This window comes from Muscardinus avellanarius, assembly GCF_963383645.1.
Source record: "Muscardinus avellanarius genome assembly, chromosome: 14".
Classification (NCBI taxonomy): Eukaryota; Metazoa; Chordata; class Mammalia; order Rodentia; family Gliridae; genus Muscardinus; species Muscardinus avellanarius.
In genome coordinates, this window is record NC_137800.1 from 12,957,270 (window position 1) to 12,976,836 (window position 19,567).

General features: G+C 52.3%; 1 protein-coding gene and 1 pseudogene across 2 annotated transcripts in view; both read right to left on the bottom strand.

Moving 5' to 3' along the window:
• Window positions 1-1,034: 1,034 nt before the first annotated feature.
• Window positions 1,035-19,567, bottom strand: part of SORBS3 (sorbin and SH3 domain containing 3) — a gene marked incomplete at both ends in the record, with an annotated part of 29,932 nt that continues 11,399 nt past the window's right edge. The window contains 16 exons of the mRNA XM_080710671.1: window positions 1,035-1,096; window positions 3,760-3,866; window positions 4,109-4,212; window positions 5,044-5,352; window positions 7,317-7,442; window positions 9,780-9,894; window positions 10,087-10,133; window positions 10,247-10,299; window positions 10,461-10,603; window positions 10,942-10,988; window positions 11,421-11,510; window positions 13,680-13,739; window positions 13,845-13,931; window positions 14,132-14,219; window positions 18,761-18,854; window positions 19,299-19,337. Coding sequence (XP_080566797.1) covers window positions 1,035-1,096; window positions 3,760-3,866; window positions 4,109-4,212; window positions 5,044-5,352; window positions 7,317-7,442; window positions 9,780-9,894; window positions 10,087-10,133; window positions 10,247-10,299; window positions 10,461-10,603; window positions 10,942-10,988; window positions 11,421-11,510; window positions 13,680-13,739; window positions 13,845-13,931; window positions 14,132-14,219; window positions 18,761-18,854; window positions 19,299-19,337 — 1,571 coding nt within the window. The remainder of the gene's footprint in view (window positions 1,097-3,759; window positions 3,867-4,108; window positions 4,213-5,043; window positions 5,353-7,316; window positions 7,443-9,779; window positions 9,895-10,086; window positions 10,134-10,246; window positions 10,300-10,460; window positions 10,604-10,941; window positions 10,989-11,420; window positions 11,511-13,679; window positions 13,740-13,844; window positions 13,932-14,131; window positions 14,220-18,760; window positions 18,855-19,298; window positions 19,338-19,567) is intronic.
• On the bottom strand, window positions 1,811-2,111 carry LOC308273481 (alpha-ketoglutarate dehydrogenase component 4-like; annotated as a pseudogene). Its single transcript has one exon. The product of its transcript is annotated as an alpha-ketoglutarate dehydrogenase component 4-like (transcript).

Genomic DNA, 19,567 nt, shown 5'->3' on the forward strand with positions numbered 1-19,567 from the left:
CACTTAGAAATGTCTTCTAGTCCAGCAACCCCACGGTGGCAGATCCAGAATCAAAACAGCCTGTAAACAAGCCCACATTCAGGTCCCAGCTCTGGTTTCTCCCCAGGTCAGACCTGGCCCTGATGACGTTTGTCCTCAGCACTTCCTATCAAACAGCTAACTGCCTGTCCTGGGGGCTGAGATCTTAGATACCAATTATGCTTCTCCAGCGCCTCATACACACCTGCCAGAACTGTCTCCAGGCAGTCCCCTGCAGAAAGAATTCCCACAATCCTCTTCCACCTCACAAGAAAGGACTCTGAGACAAGGGCCCTGGAATCCACATTTATTTTACATTCTCTTCCAGAGGGAACTTGGGAGCTGGCGAGGAGTTGGAAGGCAAGAGCAGCACACACGTGTCTCCTTGTAATTCGTCTGGGATAGACGGTGGTGCTGGTTACTGCAGCCACAGGAGGCCCCGGAGCCCAAGGCACAGCCTCTAAGAGGAGGCAGCCTTGAGGTAAGACCTCTCCCTGGGCCTAGCCGGCTAGGAAGGTGCCGCATCCCCACCTTGCCCCCTGGCCCAGCTGGAGGCCAGAAGCTGAAGGGCAGCGGGGATGTGGCCAGGAAGGGGAGCGGGCCCTCCAGGCGGGAGGGAGGCCTTTGTTCTGCATCAGGTTAGGAGGCTGGTCCTTGTTAGAGGAACCCCACGGGGCGAAGCTGGGAGCCAGTCCCTGTTAGAGAAAATGCATGGCAGGATGGGGGTGGAAGCTATGGGGTCTGGTCTCAATAAGGCCTGGAAACAAGTCTCTACTTCAAAGCAGACCTCTGTATTTGGGGAGTAGAGGGATGAATGGCGTTTTCAGAGGAATGCCTGTGAATTGTGTGTGGGAATCAGTCCAAGGGGCTTCGAAGGGGCTCCGAGGGAAGGCTGCTGGGGTCTCTGCAGATGCCGGGAGCACAGGTCCTGGGGGAGGAGGATGTGGGGGGCCTTGCCCCCTCCCATACGTGCTCCCCACCCCATCTTGGCTGGCTCCAAGTTGCCAGGAAACCACTCACACCGGGGCTACATAATTTCCAGGGAACGTCCCAAATTTCTGGGTCCTCCGAGAGATACCTGAAAGAGGAAAGACAAAAAGAGCATTCCCAGGAATGTGGGGGTCAGGGCCCATCCTCTGCTGGTCGTGTCCAGAACTGCAGGTAGAGGTCCACCCGCCCCCCCAAAGGGGGAACCTGCCTGCTTGCCTCATTCCTGCCCTCTAGTGGCCGAGGCTTAGCTAGGCAGAGCTCCACTCCCTAAATTCCACAATCTGCGCAATCAACAACCCTGCAACCTTGCACACTTTGTAACTCCACCCTGCTTCACGAAAGCCAGGAAGCAAGAGCATGAATCACAGAGCTTATATCAAGAAGAGCCTACTGGTCTAGTAGGGCGCCCTGATTTCAGAGATGAGCAGGTAAGGCTTAAGGCCCAGTGAACTGCCCAGAACCACTGGGCTGCTTAGGTGGTCAATCAGGACTCCCATCCAGGCCCAAGGAGTCCTGTGTTTTGGGGTTGCTAGAAATACTGGTGTACAGAATTCTGGGAAAGATAGCCCCGACTGCGGGTAAACTCCTTTCCAGGCTGCCGTCCTGGCCTCCTGCCCACCCTCAGCCTGAGCTGATGCCCTTACTCTGCCCAGAGAGCATCTTTCCCCTCAGCCTCTCCAGGCCCTTCTCCCACCCACACTAGTCCCTGCTTCCTTAGGAAACCTTCCTTTTTTCTTTCATTTTGGAAGTCCTTTATTGAAAAGATAACTCTTTTGTCTGACGACAAACAGCAGCCACATGGTTATTCTGGACCTCTGTGTTGGATAAATTCCATCTCTTCTTGAGATATGGGTTTCCTTCCGTATTTCTGAGGTAATGACTTTATTATTTCTGCAGTGGCTGGTGGGCCCTGACGCATCAGCATATCTGGCTGTTTACTTCCTTTAGAGTGCTATGAAATCACAGAAAAATAAGATGGGAGCCCTGAGGATCGCAAAGCTTCCGAAACACTGAGTTCTCTTCTGCCTGGGAACCTTATTAATGGAGTATGGCTTGGCCACCTGGACGGCCCTACTGGCAGAAGCCATCTTGCTGTCAATCATGACCCCCCAAAAGGGGCAGCTTCCAGGGTGCAAGCAAGCCACCAGGAAGTCTTCCTGACCTGCTCTGCCCAAGCTGATAACCACAGCTGCTTGAAATCTGCTAGTATGGCTGAAAGATATTTTTTCTTTCATTTTAATTCATTCAAAAGCAAGCAGCAGCTGGGTGTGGTGGTACATGTCTATAATCCCAGTACTTGGGAGGCTGAGACAGGAGGATCACAGGTTCAGAGCCAGCCTCAGCAACTTAACGAAGCTCTCAGCAACTCAGTGAGACCCTGTTTCCAAAACTAAACTAAAATGGAGCTGGGGGTGTAGCTCAAAGGTAAAACACCTCTGAGTTCATGCGTTCAATCCCCAGCACCACATGTACACACACACACACACGCACACACACACACACACACACAAATTGCAAGCAAGATGGGCATAGTGGTGTATGCTTGTAATCCCAGCATTTGGGAGGCTGAGACAGGAGGATTGTGGTTCAAGGACAGCCTCTGCTACTACTTAGTGAGGCCCTTTGCAAGTCAGTGAGACCCTGTTTCAAAATAAAAAATAGGGCTGGGGGTATAGCTTGGAGGTAGAATGCCCATGAGTTCCATCCTCAGTACCACACACACAAAAAAAATTGCAAGCAGCTACATGTGCCTTGTGGCTACCACACCAGGTCTGAGCTATTCCTCCGGAGCACTGTGGCTTATAGCACAAGAGTAGTACTTTTTCTTCTTGTCTAGAAATGTGTGAAACCTTATTAGTTGTGTAAAAAAAATTCATCCAGGCGTGGTGGTGCACACTTGTAATCCCAGCATTTGCGAGGCTGAGACAGGAGCGTGTTTCACAACTAGCCTCAGATACTTAGATCCTTTGCAACTCAGACCCTGTTTCAAAATATAGAATTTAAAAAAAAAGTAGGGTTGGGGGTATAGCTCAGAGGTAGAATGCCCCTGGGGCTCCATCCCCAATATATAAAAAAATAAAAAGTAGAAAAATTTTTAAAATTAAAAAGCAGAATTATACAGTCAAATGAGAATGTGCACAAGCCCATCCTTCTTACGTTAGGACTATTAACAAGTTAGTGTTTAACAAGCACCGGGCTGTCAGAAGCTAGTTGGCACTGAGGTATGGGATTCGGATCAGAAAGGTCAGGCTACCTGGTCAAGGGACCATCTCCCATGCCCCCTGCCCAGGCAGCCCTCAACCCTTCGGGCTCCGGATCCCACTTGGGGAAAGGTCTTCTGTCTGTTCACTCTCTCCTTGACCTACTGTTTGCAGCTGGACGGGGCCTGTCACGTGAAGCCTGGTGAGCCAAGCCACAGCCAGCCTGGTGAGCCCCAGCCAGCTGAGGTTCTGCCCACGCGGCCTCCTCGTCCCAGGCTGGAGGAGCAGGCGGAGGGAGGGGGGATGGCGGAAGTTGGGCGTAACTACCTACCCCTGAAGTGACACCATCTATGACCCCAGGCTCCACCCCACTTCAGGGCATGAAAGAAGATAGTCAACAGAAATGCTGGCTTTGGGAAAGCACCCTGTGCCAGGCCTGCCCAGGACCCAGGCTGGGCACTGGACCAGCCCTGGTGGGTGCAGCAGCCCAGTCGCCTAAACTCCCCCTGGCGCCCTGGGACGCCCCAGCCCATTCCGCAGACACACGTACCCACAAACCAGCCGTCGTCACACTGTTGCATCACATCTACTCGGTCCCCTTCACGCAGCTCCAGCTCGTCCTCGTTCTGGGGCCTGTACTGGTACATGGCTCGGTACCTGCAGGAGATGGCACCATGGCAACCAGAGGCCTCACCTCCTCCCAGAGCACGCTGGCTCTTCTACCAGCAGTTGCCGCTTCCTGTGACTGACCCAAAGTCCCCTCTGTTCTCCTCCCTGCCCCCAATTCAGAGCTCCGCAAGGACAACACACCAAGCTGGAGTTTCCCAAATCCCTGGGTGGGAGTCAGGGTGCTTGCCAACGATGCCCACCCCAGCCAGGCATCCGCAGCTGGTACTCACGGCGTCCAGTGTATCTGCGTGGTATTGGGGGAGGAGGCTCCCCGGTCCAGGGGCCGGCTGGAGCCTCTAGGATGGGACAGGGCTGGCGCAGGGGTGCTGAGAGGCTGGGGGTCCACAGGACGAAAGGAGGGTTCAGGGAGAAAGGACAACGTGAACTGGGAACATCTCACACACCTCCTCATCTTATACACAGAGGAGGAAGGGACAACATTTCTTTTCTTTTTTCCTTTTTTTTTCCTGTGGTGCTAGGGAGTGAACCCTGAGGCATAGCACCTCCAAGGAACACCCCCAGACATATTTTACTTTTTATTTGGAAACAGAGTCTCTCGCTAAGTTGTGGAGGCCGTCTTTGAACTTGTGATTCTCCTGTGTCAGCCTCCCAGGTACTGGGATCACAGGCCTGTGCTACAAATGATTGCACTTCTGAGCGGAAAAACAGCCAGAGTGGGGACTGTGGGAGGGGTCCCCCACTCCCAGCTGCATGCCGAGAGCTGTGCTGGCTAGTGGGCCCTACGGGAGCAAGTGCAGGCTGTGGGCTGGACTCCAGAACAAAACCAAACTTTATCTATCAGCCTACCCCTCCATCCGCCACAGCGGGAATAATTATCCCTATTCTATAGGGGTAGAACCCCAAGACCAGAGAGCACAAGTCACCTGCCCAGGGTTACCCAGCAGGCATACGGCAGGCCCTGATTCTCAGAACCACCCCGCTCTTAGAGTGGGCAGAAAGCCCTGGCTGTCTGCCCGTGCGTCCCTGGACTGAGGCTCTGGGCCAGACCAACTGGTGGGGTTTAGGGCTCCCAAGGCCGGATGGATGGGGCCATAATGCCAGGTTTGGCACAGCTGCACACTATGTCTAAGGCTCTCTGGAAAGGCTTCCCGATGAGGACCAGCAATGGGGGCAGGAATGCGGTGCGGGGAGCAGGCCACCTCACCTGGGTCTGGGGTCTGGGCTCCTGGGCAGGGAAGGTGAAGCCACTGCGGCGGGGGGAGGTCCGGCCCCCCCAGTCAGTGGGGTCAGCGGGACTTCGAGGTGCCGAGGGGGAGCCAGGGTGACGGGCCAGGCGGGCGGAGGTCAGGCGGGGGGACCCGGGCTGCTGGGAGCCATCTTCGCAGACTCGGAACCGGGGCTCGCGGCACACCTGCACGTAGCTGGCAGGGAAGATGCCCTGGCGCCCCGTGCCCGAGATGCGCCCCTCATACCAGTTCTCGTTCACCTTGCGGATCAGGCAGATGCGCTCCCCCTGGGGAGAGGGAAGGGGTTAGGGATTTCAGAGCGTCGCTCCTGGGATCGCACACTTGCGGGGCCTTACCTGGGCTGTCTCATTCGAGCCCAACACTCCGCACATGCCAGGGATCGGGCTCAGAGAGGCTGGCAGGTTACCCAAGGCCACATAGCTAGAAGGAGCTATCAGGAGTCAAACCCAGGCTGCCCAAGAGAGCCAGCCGAAGTCTAGGTTCTTCCCAAAGCACGGTGAGCTGGGTTCGGATCAAGTTCCGTGTTCCCTCCTCCTGACTCCAACTCTGAGTTCACAGCGCTCTGACCCCCTAGAGCACCAATCAGAGCAGAGTCTGTGGCTAATTACATAGATGCAAGCCTGGCTCTGCCAAGCCCAAACTGTGTGGACTTGGGCAAGCTGCTCTGTCTCTCTGGGCACTGATTATCTTAGAGTAAAATCAGTCAAAGGGTGATCAGTTCCTTGCTTTCTAGGATAAAATTTTTGAAATTTTTTCGTCATAATCTATAGTTAAAAAAAAAAAGTGTGTGTGTGTGGCTGGGTGTGGTGGCGCACGCTTGTAATCCCAGTGCTTGGGAGGCTGAGACAGGAGGATCGCATAGGTTCAAAGCCAGCCTCAGCTACTTAGGCTCTTAGCAACCTAGTGAGACCCTGTTTCCAAATAAAATATAAAACAGGTCTGGCAGGGTAGCCTGGAGGTAAAAAGCCCCTGGGTTCCAGCCGCAGCACACACACACACAAAAAGTGTGTGGGTATGTGTGTCCGTGTGTGTAAAAATAACTACTTAAGGTTTGATAAAGTTGCCCTTTCTACACACAATGCAGTCAAATATTTCTATCTGTTCCTTTAAAAATGAAAATGACACTTGTAATCCCTGCACTTGGGAGGCAGAGACAGGAGGATCACGCAGGTTCAAAGCCAGCCTCGCTGGTTTAAGAGACCCTGTTTTCAAATAAAAAAATATAAAATAGGTCTGGGAGTGTAACCCAGAGGTAGAAGGGTTTCCAGGAACCCCAGTACCATCAAAAGAAAGAAAGAAAGAAAGAAAGAAAGAAAGAAAGAAAGAAAGAAAGAAAGAGACAATGTTATAGCTGACCAACCTGAAGCTGAAAATACTAACACATCTCTAGAAGTTTGAGTCAATCTTAAAAATTGGCTCAATTAAGAGGAACGTATTATAAGAGGTCAGGGGAAAATGTGAAATACTGGATGCCGATGGAAACGCCTGATTTTTTTTTTCTTTTTCTTTTTTGTGGTACTGGGGATAGAACCCTGGGGCATTCTACTTTCAGGCTATACTCTCAGACCTATTTTCTATATTTTATTTGGAAACAGGGTCTCTTAAAAGCCAGCTAAGGCTGGCTTCGAACCTGCGTGATCCTCCTGTCTCAGCCTCCTAAGCACGGGGATTACAAGTGTGCACCACCACGCCCGGCTTTATTCTTTATTTTGAAACAGGGTCTCACTGAGTTGCAGAGGGTCTCACTAAGTAGTAGCTGAGGCTGCCTGCAAACTGCGATCCCAGCATTTGTGCCCGGGGCCTGATTTTTTATTTTTTTATTATTATTTTGTTTTTGGTGGTACTGGGGGTGGAACCCAGAGTCTTTCTACCTCCGGGCTATACTCCCAGACCTATTTTGTATTTTATTTGGAAACAGGGTCTCACTAAGTTGCTGAGAGCTTCACTAAGCAGCTGAGGTTGGCTTTGAACCTGTGCGATTCTCCTGTCTCAGCCTCTCAAGTGTGGGGATTACAAGCGTGTACCACCAGGCCCTGCTGTGCCTGATTTTTTAAAGAAAAAAAATTATTTTTCTGGATCTGGGGATGGGAATATAGCTCTGTGGTACAGCATGTTCCTAGCATGTGAGACCCTAGGTTCAACCCCCAGCATCGGGGAAATAAAGTTTTTTTCTGAACATTCACCTCTGTGCTCACCAATCCCCGCACCACCCTGTCCTGCCTGGCCCCACCTTGCGGAAGGACAGCTCCACCTCCAAGTCCCCCTTGAAGTTGTACTGGGCCACGGCCTCTCCATACTCCACCACCTGGTAGGTGGGGGGCTTGATGGGCTTGGGGATCTCATCTGCAGGCAGCACCTGTGGGGAGAAAGGATGCCAAAGGTCCAGCCCACAGCACTGGGCACACCAAGGAGAGCTAGGAACAGGGACTGCAGAGCCTGGCACCAGCCACAGCCCTGAGGGTGGCCGGGGTGAGCCCGGCCAAGGAGACTTCGCAGAGGGAGAATTTTCAGCGCAAGTGTTGGAGCAGGCGGTGGAAGCCTGGGCATGTGAAGGCAAATGTGGGAGCCGTTCCAATTACAGTTTAAGTCGGACCACAGCAGTAAAGGAAGTGTTCGGTGTCCTAAGGAGCACTCAGTAATCTGTTTGTTTGTGTGCAATACTAGGGATGGAACCCAGGGGCATTCTAACTCCAAACTACACCCCCAGCCCTATTTTTTTTATTCTTTATTTCAAAACAGGATCTCACTGAGTTGCAAAGGGCCTCACTAAGTAGCTGAGGCTATCTTCAAACCTCGATCCTCCCGTCTCAGCCTCCCCAATGCTGGGATAACAAGGGTGCGCCACCACGCCCAGCGGTAACCTGTTCTAAAGCTGAGGATTTAGTCTTTGCTACTGCTTCATATGTGTTAGTTCCTCCTCCCTTCTCCCAAATTCAGCTTCCCAGAATCCTCAGGTTCTCTGCTTTACCCTGCTCATCAAAATCAAAGAGTTAGCTGGGTGTGGTGGTGCAGGCCTGTAATCCCAGAACTTGAGAGGCTGAGTAGAGGATCGCAGGTTCAAGGACAGCCTCAACAAGTAGTGAGACTTTCAGCAACCTAGCAAGACCCTATTTCAAAATAAAATAGGGCTGGAGGTGTAGCTTGGAGATGGAATGCCTCTGGGTTCAATCCTCAGTACCAAAATAAATCTAGAAGTTAGCTGGGTGTGGTGGCACATGCCTCTAATCTCAGTGACTCCGGAGACTGAGGCAGGAGGATTGCACATTTGAACCCAGCAATTTAGGCAAAGCTAAAAAAAAAAAAAAAAAAAAGGGAGGGAGGGAGGGCTAGGGATGTAGCTCAGCGGTAGAGCGCCCCTAGGTTACATTCCTAGTACTGCAAAAAAAATTAATAAGTTAATCAATGATTTCATACTAAGATGTAACTAACTGATGGAGTGGAACGGTGTATGTACTTTGTGACATTTCAGGATCAGAGAGATTAATCTGTGGGTTGGGGGAGGCCTGTTATATGTATTAAATCAAGAGCTGGAAATAACCGCCCAACCCATGGGTCAAAGGAAAAGTCACAAAAGAAATAAGAAAATACTTAAAGTTGAGTTTAAAAAAAAAAAACTTTGTGTGATGCAGCTAAAACAGTATTGAAAGGGAAATTTATAACATAAAATGCTTTTATTAAGGAAAAAAGTTTCAAAACATTAACCCAAACTTTCCCTCTAAGAAACTAGAAAAGGAAGAACAAATCAACCTAAAATAGGCAAAGAAAAGGAAATAATGAGACAGACATCAATGAAATTGGAAAAACAAAACAAAAAGAGAAAAATTAATGAAATAAAAAAACTAGTTTTGTATAAGGATCAAGAAAGCTAATAAATCTCTAGCCAGAAAACAAATTTCCACCTTCAAGAATAAAAGAGAGGACATCACTACATATTTTATTGACATTAAAAGGATAACAAAGGGCTGGAATTAGCTCCGTGGTGAAGTGTTTGTGTTACACGCACAACGCCCTGGGCTCAATCCCCAGGACCCAAAAAAGAAAAAAAATATTTTATGACCAAAACCAAAAAACCAAAACAAAACAAAAAACCCAAGCTTCAAAGGATAATGGAATATTATTAACAACTTTTATGTCAGTAACTTAGATAGTTTGACATTCCCCCAAAGACACAAATACCAGAGATAACTTAAGGGCCTCTATTATGTCCAGAAACTGCCTCTGGAATTGGAAAAACCCACATTCAGATTCTGAATCTCCTACTTAGTAACCTACCCCCTGGAACCTGAGAAACCACGGCCATAAAATGAGGATAATCTATCATACCCTGGCAGCTGGAGGAACAAAGGAGGAACAGACCCTAAAGCCAAGGTGTGTTTGCTGTGATTTGTAAACCATCCCAACGCTCGCTCGTTACAATTATGATTCTTCCCAAGGACAGCGATAGAAGGACGGGTTCTAAGTGGCCAGAGTCGGGACTCTGAGGGGCCTGTGGCTTCTGAGGAACTCGGTGCTCCCCTAGGCTGGGCTCCGCCCTCATTTAACAAACATTTCCTGGGTACAAGCTGATCCCTGGGCCAGGCCCCCCCCAGGGGGCAGGGCGCAGGCATTCAGGCCTTAGGAAACCTGGGTCTGCACTCCAAGTATCTGGTACCCCACGGACCCTGCAAGCCTGGCGCCCGCCCCTCCCACTCACCTCTACATAATTAGCAGGGAAGATGCCCAGCCGGCCGTGGTGTTCCCCCTCCAGCCAGTTCTTGTCGACCTCCTTATGGATATAGACAATGTCACCCTTCTGCAGAGTCAGCTCCCTGTGGACCAGAGGCAAGGGCGTCACATCAAACTCAGAGACCCTCCCCAGCTCCTTTTCTTCAGGCCCTCCCCGATGCTCCCGAGGGCCCCCACCCCCTCTGGGAACGCCCACCAAAAACCCTATGCCCCAGCCCTGTCCCAAAGTGCAGAAACCGCCAGGATGAAGGGCCAGGGTCCTGAAGGCCGCTTACTTGGGGGACTGTGCCTGGAAGTCGAACTTGAGCCGGGCAGCCTTCCTCTGGGTGGGGGAGAAAACAGAGGGGGCCACCCCAGTCAGGCAGGGCGAGGGCCAGGGCAGCAGCTGCAGGGACATGCCCCAGCCCTGCCCCAGCACCCCAGCCTCCACCTTACCTTCTTCTCCTCTTTCCGGGCTGGGCTGCCGGCTCGCTGGGAGGCACTAGGGTCTGTGGAAAGGCACCGCCTCAGTTTGGGGAGGTCAGGTGTCGGGCAGGGGGCGCTCCCTCCACCCAGGGACGGACACCGGGGGTCTCTGTGACCTTCCTGCTCCCCCTGGGGCCCGGGCTTATCTGGTAAGGTGAGAAAAATAGCAGGATTTGGTCCTTACCTCGGGCTGAAGAAGGGTAGACAAAATCTCTGCGCCCTAGGAAGGGGCTTCCTCCTCCATCCGCCATTCTGGGAGGGCTCAGGGGTCGGGAAGAACCCAGGTAAGGTGCATGCGGGGAGCCGGAGCTCCAGGCTGAGGCCGGGCTGCAGGACACCGACGGTGAGCACCTGCGGGGGCTTCACTCCCCTCCCGGCTCACCTCCAGAGCGCCCCCACTCCCCAAAACCTCCTGCCGCCCCCATCCCGGCCGCCTCCTCCCGAGGCGTCTCCAGGTCCCGGGCGCTCCGCAGGACGTCCTACTTCCCGTGCAGCCGCGGCCGGGAAGGGAGAGGCCCGGCGGGGAGAGGCGGCGGGAGTGCCCGTGGGAAGTGGCGGCTCCCGCCCCGCCGCCGCCACCCACCCGCGTCCGCCCCCTGACCGCCGGGCAGCCCCCCGCGGAGGGCCCGCCGCCGCCCCCGGCCCTCCCCGCGCCGCGCACTCACCCGGGCCGGGGGCGCTGCTCCGCGGCCCGTCGGGGCGCCTGCGGGCTCTGCGGGAGACGCGCGATCAGGGCGGGGGGGCCGGGCCCAGGCTGCCGGCCGCCGCCTCCGGAAAAGTTCGGGCTCGGGAGGGAAGGAGGCGGGAGGGGCGGCGGGACGCGGGGTCCTAGAGCCCAGCGCCGGAGGAAGCGCCGGCGGAAGCGGGAGGCCGCCCGGGAAGGGCCGGGGCGCGGGTCCTGGGCTGCGGGGCGGGGCGGGGGCCCGGGCGCCAGGCCGCGGCGTAATCGGCCGGAAGGTGCCTAAGGGTCACTCGGAAAGTCGACGCCCAGTACTTTGTAGAGGAGCGAACAGACTCCGGGCTGACGTGTGCGTGCGCAGGGTGCCGGGCAGCGCAGGAGCTCGGAGCTGCCTGCCAGCCCGCCTCCCTCCGGGAGCCCAGCCCCGACGCTGGGCCGGCGCCGCCCCCAGGTAGATCCCCGTACCTTGGGGGACGACGGCAGCCGGGTCTCAATGGCCCGCATGTCCTTGTCCAGCTCGGCGCTCAGCTTGGCCAGCTCCCTCTCCAGCAGAACCTGGGGGCGCGTGCGGAAAGACTTGGGCAGTGGGGGGCAGTGCACGGTGTTTGTGTGTGTGGGGGGGGGAGCCGCTGCGGGTCAGAGGCCAGATGTGAGAAGCAGGCTGTGCTCAGGGTGGGTAGGAGGCGTAAGATAGGTATGTGGGAGACAGAATGGACGAGTGTCCAGGATTAAAAGTCCAGATTCAGAGGTCACTTTTGCTGAGCTTGGTGGCACTCTTAGCAATTTAGCAGATTCTCAGCAACCTAGAGAGACCTTGTTTCAAATAAATAAATAAAATAAATAGATAGATAGATAGGGTTAGCCATGTAACTCATGGGTAGAGTGGCCCTGGGTTTGAGCTCCAGCGTGCCCGCGCGCGTGCGCGCGCACACACACACACACACACACACACACACACACACACTTGACTTTTACATATTCTGATCACAAACAGCACAATTAAGTCAGTTCTGTACGTTATCAGTCATCTGATGACTTCGACGGCGTGTCCAGCCCTCAGTGTGACATCAAGGTGGTACTGTTTTCATGTTCACAAAGCAGAACAAGAAGACACCCTGATGGGGGGCTTATTAGACATATTTCATCAAGAACAAAGAAAAACACAACCACCCCTGGTAGGTAATAATTGATATACCCAGTCTCCAACACAGCTGAAAACATCCTAGATCATGTCCCTAGACTTGACATTTTACAGCTTAGAGTGTTCCCGTCTCTGAAAGTGTCATTAAAGCCATCCTGCCTCCTTGTGACCTGTCCTCAGATTTCTTTCTGTGGCGACATCAAGGACCCTCACGGCAAGGCCTGAGCCGAGGTCTCCATCTATTTGGCAAGCTCAGAACCTCCATCCTGGTGACAAGGAGCGCAGCCCTGCATCCTCCCCGAACCTCAGTCCTTCCCGATGGCGCCTTCCCGCCATGTTTTGCCATGTCCCTCTGTTTAGGAGCCTGTGGGGACCCCTTTTTTTTTGGTACTGGATTGAACCCAGAGGCAGTCTACCTCCAGACATTCTCCCAGCCCGATTTATTTATTTGAAAATAGGGTCTCACTAGGTTGCTGAAAGCCTTGCTAAGTTGCCAGTTTTGTCTTTGTATCTGTGATCCTCCTGTCTCCGTCTCCCAATTACTGGGATTACAGGCGTGCGCTACCACGCCCAGCTTCTTTCCACGTTTTCTATGGCCTTTCTCCACCTGACTTCACTGTACCCATTCAGGTTTCCCCCACGCTGCCCATCACAGTGGGCTGAGCGTGTTACACACACGCACACACACATGCATATCCCCCAGCCTCTGCTGCTTACACAATTCCCCAGAGCAGCCCTCTTTCTGCCTGGCCAAGACCTGTAATTTATTTAATTTTAATTTTATTTTATTTTGTGGTACTGGGGACTGAGCCCAGGGGCATTCTACCTCTGAGCTACACCCCAGCCTTATTTTTTATCTTTATTTTGAAACAGGATCTCACTAAATTGTGGAGGGCCTTACTAAGGAGCTGAGGCCGGCCTTGAACCTGCAGTCCTCCTGTCTCCACCTCCCAAGTACTGAGATTACAAGTGTGCACCACCATGCCCTGCTATTTAATTTTATTGTTGTACACCAGGGATCTAACACAGGGCCTTGTACATGCTAGGCACATGGGCCATATCCCCAGCCCACCCTCCGATCTATTATTTATTTATTTATTTATTTATTTATTTATTTATTTTGCAGTACTGGGGATTGAACCCAGGGGCATTCTACCTCAGAGCTATGCCCCCAGCCCTATTTTTTATTCTCTATTTTGAAACAGGGTCTCACTGAGTTGCAAAGGGCCTCACTAAGTAGCTGAGGCTGTCTGCGAACCAGGATCCTCCTGTCTTGGCCTCCTAAATGCTGAAGATTACAAGCACACACCGCCACGCCTGGCTCCCCTGATCTTTTTGGAGCCCAGCTCCATGTCTGAGACTACTCCAGTCCACACTGACCACCCCCTCCTGCTCCTGCTTCATTCGACATGTACTTATTGAACACGTATTTATGGGGCACCTTACTCTATGCTGGGAAGCTGTCTTGGGTGCTGGGCAGGGATAGGGTAAACTGTGTGGGACAGGACAGGGCCAGGGTCTTTGGTCTGTGAGCCCATAGAACCCAGGGTCTCCCTCCTCATCCCCGACCCTGCAGCACTCACCTCGATGGGCTGTGAGGGCTTCTCCACAGGGACGGGGTCGTCCACCAGCGGCTTCTTGGGCTGAAGGGTGGGAGGGAGGTATTGAGTCAACCTACTTGCCCCCTTTGCGAATGCCCCCGCTGAGATGCATCCATTCCCCGAGGACCCAGCCATGGCCACGCTCACCTTCTTCCCTGTCTCTAGCTCCTGCAGAAACTGGTTCCAAGAGTCTTCTGTCCAGACATTGTCCACTTTCTCTCGGCGTCTGGGCCCCTGCACAGATGCCTGCGGGTAGCCATCGCTTAGGTAGACAGGTACCCGGGCTCTGCCCAGCCTCAAAGAGCAGGCTTTCATCCCCACCCTAACCCTGCGCCCACCTTCGGGCTGAAAGGGCATCGCCTGTGCTATTCTGCAGAGGAACTCTGGCAGAGAGCACACAGCTGGGGCAGTGTGGGAGTGTGCTGGGTGTCTACCTGATTTGGGGGCTGGAGCCCCAAGGAGGACACCCCAGGATTATAGTTGAAGGTGCTTCTGGGTAACTCTTGAGACTGGTCCCAGCTTCTCCTGAAGAATGGGAAAAACAGTGTTTCCATATCCTCTTAGGGAAACTGAGGCAGGAGTGAGAAGGCAGCCTTGGTTGAAGAAGCTTCACCTCTTCCTCTCTCCCTGCCCTAAACTCTCTGAGAGCCTCTGCTGCCCATCCCTTACGGTGGCAGGAGTGTTAAACAGTAGGAAGCCTGTGAGCTACGAGGGTTGGGATGGAACCCAGGGGCACTCTACCTCCGAGCTACACCCCCAGCCCTATTTTTTATTCTTTATTTTGAAACAGGGTCTCACTGAGTTGCAAAGGACCTCACCAAGTAGCTGAGGCTGGCCTTGAACCCCGATCCTCCTGTCTCAGCCTCCCAAGTGCTGGCATTACAGGCGTGCGCCACCAAGCCCGGCCTTGCTATGTTTTTTGATACTAGGGATTGAACCCAGGAGATTCTACCTCTGAACTACACCCCCAGCCCTTTTTAATTTTTTAAATTTGAAACAGAGTCTTGCCAAGTTGCTGAAGGTCTCACTAAGTAGCTGAGGTTGGTCTTGAACCTGCAATCCTGTCCCAGCCTCCCAAGTACTGGGATTACAGGCCTGCATCACCATACCCTATTGGCCTGTAGTATTTTTTTTTCTGTTGTGTTCTGGTCTGGTTTTGGTATCTGGGTAATTCTGACCTTGTAGAATGAACTCAGAATTCCTTCCTCTTTAATTTTCTGAAATTAACTGAGAAATGTTGTTATTGGTTCTTTAAATGTGTTTAAGTGTGTGGTAAGATTCAGCTGTTAGACCAGCAGACAGGTCCTAGGCTTTTAGTTGACCAGAATTTTTTTTTTTTTTTTGGTGGTACTGGGGTTCCTAGAAAACCTTCTACCTCCAGGCTACACTCCCAGACACCTATTTTTTTATATTTTTATTTGGAAACAGAGTCTCTTAAACCAGTGCGGCTGGCTTTGAACCTGCACGATCCTCCTGTCTCCGCCTCCCAAACACGAGGATTACAAGCATGCGCCACCATGCCCTGCCAGAACTTTATATTATCGATTTAATTTACTATTGTTTAATTTACTATTGTTATAGGATTCAGATTTCTTTCTTTCTTTCCTTTTGTGTGTGTGTGTGTGTGTGTGTGTGTGTGTGTGTGTGTGTGTATGTGTGTGTTTGTGGTACTGGAGATTGAACCCAGGGACATTCTATCTCTGAGTTATACCCCCAGTCCTATTTGTTTGTTTGTTTGTTTATTTTTAGCAGTACTGGGGATGGAACCCAGGGGCATTCTATCTCTGAGCTACATCCTTAGCCCTGTTTTTTAATTCTTTATTTTGAAACAGGGTACCACTGAGTTGCAAAGGGCCTCACTAAGTAGCTGAGGCTGTCCACAAACTGCAATCCTCTTGTCTTAGCCTCCCAAATGCTGGGATTACAAGCATGCGCCACCTTGCCTGGCTTTATGTTTCATCTTAAAACAGGGTCTCACTAAGTTGCAGAGGGCCTCACTAAGTAGCTGAGTCTGGCCAGGAACCTGTGATCCTCCTGTCTCACCCTCAGAGTACTGGGATAACAGGTATAGGCCAGCATGCCTGGCTCAGATTTCTTATTTCTTCATAGTTCATTCTTGGTAAACCATACCTAAATATTTGTCTTCTAGATTGCCCAATTTGTTGGCATATAATTTCATTATTGTCTCTTAATATTCCTTTTTTTTTTTTTTTTGCAGTACTAGGGGTAGAACACAGGGGTATTCTACCTCTGAGCTCTACCCCCAGCCCAATCTTTTATTCTTTATTTTAAAACTGGGTCTTATTGAATTGCAAAGGGCCTCACTAAGTAGCTGAGGCTGTCCACAAACTGTGATCCTCCCGTCTCAACCTCCCAAATGCTGGGATTACAAGCGTGCGCCACCACGCCCGGCTCGTCTCTTACTATTCTTTGTATTCTGGTGATAGCAGTTGTAATGCTTAACTCTGTGTGTGTGTGTGTGTGTGTGTGTGTGTGTGTGTGTGTGTGTGTGTGTTATTAGGGACTGAGCCCAGGGACATTCTACCTCTGAGCTCAGATGAGCCATACATTTACTCTTTTGTTATTATACCATAAACTCTGTGGGCTTCCTTCAGTCTTTTCCATTCTTTTTTATATTTCTCCCATCTGGCTGAATATTTCCAAATAACCTCTCCTTCAGTTCACAGGTTCTCAATTCTGCTGTGTATGTTCTGCTCTGCACTTTACTGCCTTTATTTTAGTTTTCAGCTCCAGGATTGTTTGATGTTTAAAGATTTCAACCACTGTTAAATTCTCTGATAGTTGGGTATGATTGGCATGTACCTGTAATCCCATACACTTGGGAGACTGAAGTAGGAAGATTGCAAATTCAAGGCCAGCTTGGGCAACCTAGCTAGCTAACCTTTCTCAAATAAAAATCAAAAAAGGCTGTGTGTGTGTGTGTGTGTATTATATATATTATATATATCTCAGTGGGAGCGCACACCCAGCTCGTGAGTTCGAAGTTTTGATTCCAGCTCCACTACCTCGTGGTTACACAACCATTTACTAAGTTACATGTAATGAGGAGGGATTTTTGAGGCGCCCAGGAGAAGAAAGGCCTGAGCCCGACTGGCTCCCACTGTGAGGGGCCAGCCCTTTCCTGCTGGCCTTCAGTAGAATGTCCTGCATTTAGATTTGCATGGGTGACTGTCTCTGGACTTGCCATGAAGCTCTCTGACGGCTATGGGTGAGTGGCTTTATACCCATGCCCAAAGGTACAAGGCCACATCCTACTCTAAGGAGAACCTTGGGTCGCCCTGCCCTGCTGCCCTGGGCAAGGTATTTCTGCTCCCTGAGCCTCAGTTCCCTGGGGTGCTGGATTCAGTGGCCTCACCTGTGTGTCCACTCCAGACACTGACGCCCTGCACGGTCCCATCTACCGGAGCTTCCTGCTAAGGCTCCTTTCCTGGCTGACTTGAATGTCCCAACCTCTGTTTTCAGTTTGAAAGTGTCTGTCAACTGGAACCACCATATTAATTAAGTGTATCAAATAATAGAATGTCTGCCCAGAGGATCAGGATTTGTTGGCTATAATTATGAGTCTGTTCTGATTTTAGTAACAACAAAGGTGATCATGAGAAGGGAATGCGTCATTCCTAATCAAATGAGGCTGTAGTCATCATAAGGGAGCCTGTCTGCTACCGTTTGTGCAGACTTGCTGTGTGCCAGTCACGATGCAGGATGCTACGACCCCATTCAGCCCTCACCTGCACCCTGTGATCCCCGCTTACAGGACAGGGACAGAGGCTCAGATGGGTCGGTAGCTGTTACCATTCGGATTTGGAGTGTCGCCTAAAAAGCTCATGTGTTGGAGACATGTTCCCCAGTGCAGCGAGGCTCAGAGGTGGGACTTTAAAGGCAATGGCTGGATCATAAAGACTCTGCCCTTATCAATAGTGGGTTAATCCACTGAGAGCTGAGTGGACCACGGGGAGGTGGGAGCCAGTGGTGGAAGTACATCACTGGGGCAGTGCCTGGAAGCCTTTCTCTTGTCGCCAACCCCCTCCCCTCTCCCAGCCTTTTCTTCTCTGGCTGCCACAAGCTGAGCAGATCTCCTCCACCTGCTCTTCTGCCATGATGTTTTTGCCTTGGAGCCAAGTGACTATGGACTGAACAAATTGACTATGGGCTGAATAACCTATAAATCCTTCCCATCAGGCATTTTGGCCACAGTGATGCAAAGCTGACTCACACCATGGCCCAAAGTCACTTGGCCAGTGCTAGTGCATGGGATTGAGCCCGGCTCTGGGTCCAGACTGGAGCTCCCTCCCTACCGTGTTGATGCTGCCACGAGCCATGGACCAGCCATGGCCATGAGTCCCTCCCTGCTATGATCAGCTCTTGGATTCAACTTTGACCTCCTGGTTTCCAGGGCCTGGAGAAGCCCCTCCAGGGCCCGAGAGGTCTGCATAGGAGAAGGAATTTCCTCCCTCGCCTCTCTGGATGGCATCCCTTAGCTGCATCTAAGTGGAATCGGGGTTCATCCGCACCAGTTATTTTCTATCAGGCTTCAAAGTGGATGGCCACAAGCCCGAGCTTCCTTCAGTAGGCACCCTGGACACCCCCGCTGACACACACGTGCCCCATGAGTCTTTGTGGGGGATGGATTCGATGGATTCTTCCTGCCCACCACAGAAATGGGTACCAGGCCCATTTCTGGCCACCTTTGAAATGTAGGATGGTGGTGCACGCTTGTAATCCCCGCGCTTGGGAGGTGGAGACAGGAGGATCGCGTAGGTTCGAAGCCAGCTGTGCTGGCTTAAGAGACCCTGTCTCCAAATAAAAGATATAAAATAGGTTTGGGAGTGTAGCCCGGAGGTAGAAGGGCTTCCAGGAACCCCAGTACCACAAAAAAAAAGAAAAGAAAAAAGAAAAAAAAAGAAATGTAGGATGGTGGAGACCCTGAGACCCAACAGAACCCAGAGATGGAGCCAGACCCCTGGCCTGCCTGCTCCAAGGCTGTACTGGCTGTAGCCACGAGGGGGCGCTGTCTGGGCAAGGAGGCCCCTGCCACTGCTCACCCGCTGGAAGTCACTGCTGGGCCGGGCTTGGAGGCAAGTCTTTGCTGGGGCCCTGGAGGCCTGGGGTTTGCAGAGGCGGCACACGAGGGAATCACTGGAAGGGGAAGAAGACCGGCAGGGGCTGGGGTTGGGTGACCATTCGAGGTTCCAGCACCCACCTCCACCCTCACTCCTGGGTGGCTGGCTCCCAGCAGTAGAGATGGTGCACCTGCCCAGTAAAGGTGAGCTTTGCCCCAAGAGCTTTTACACTCTTTACCAAATCTTCAAGCCAGCCCAGGGGTAGATGATCTCCCCATTAAACTGACAAGACCCAGGACATCTCATCCAGGACAACGGCAGAACAAGGGGTTCCTGATGGCAGAGGGAGCTGGGGTTCTTAACTACCACCTGCCAGAGGGCTGAGAACTTCCCGAAATGAACCAGAAAAAGTCTCAGATTGAACCAAGCTGGGTCCCTGAAGTCAGGTGGAACTGCACGTCTCCGGTGCAGGCACAGGGCCAGGATGAATGGGGCGGACGAGTGCGCCCGCATCCCTCACCTTTGGGTGGGTCCTGGAAGGTCCAGTCCATCTGCAGGTCTGGGGAGCAGAAAGTAGCAGGTCATGGGTGTGGCAGAGAGGGAGGATTGACCTCTCCCAGCCTCCCTCCTGCCTGGAACAGGGGCTGAGAGCTGAGTCAGGGCCTGAAGAATGTCCCGAGGGAGGGAAGGAATTAGGAGAGCAGCTCTTGGGAGGGCTTGAAATGCGTCTGGCAGACTTAGGGCCTGTGCAAGCCAACCGGGCAGCTGCCTGGCCCAAGCCAGCCTCTC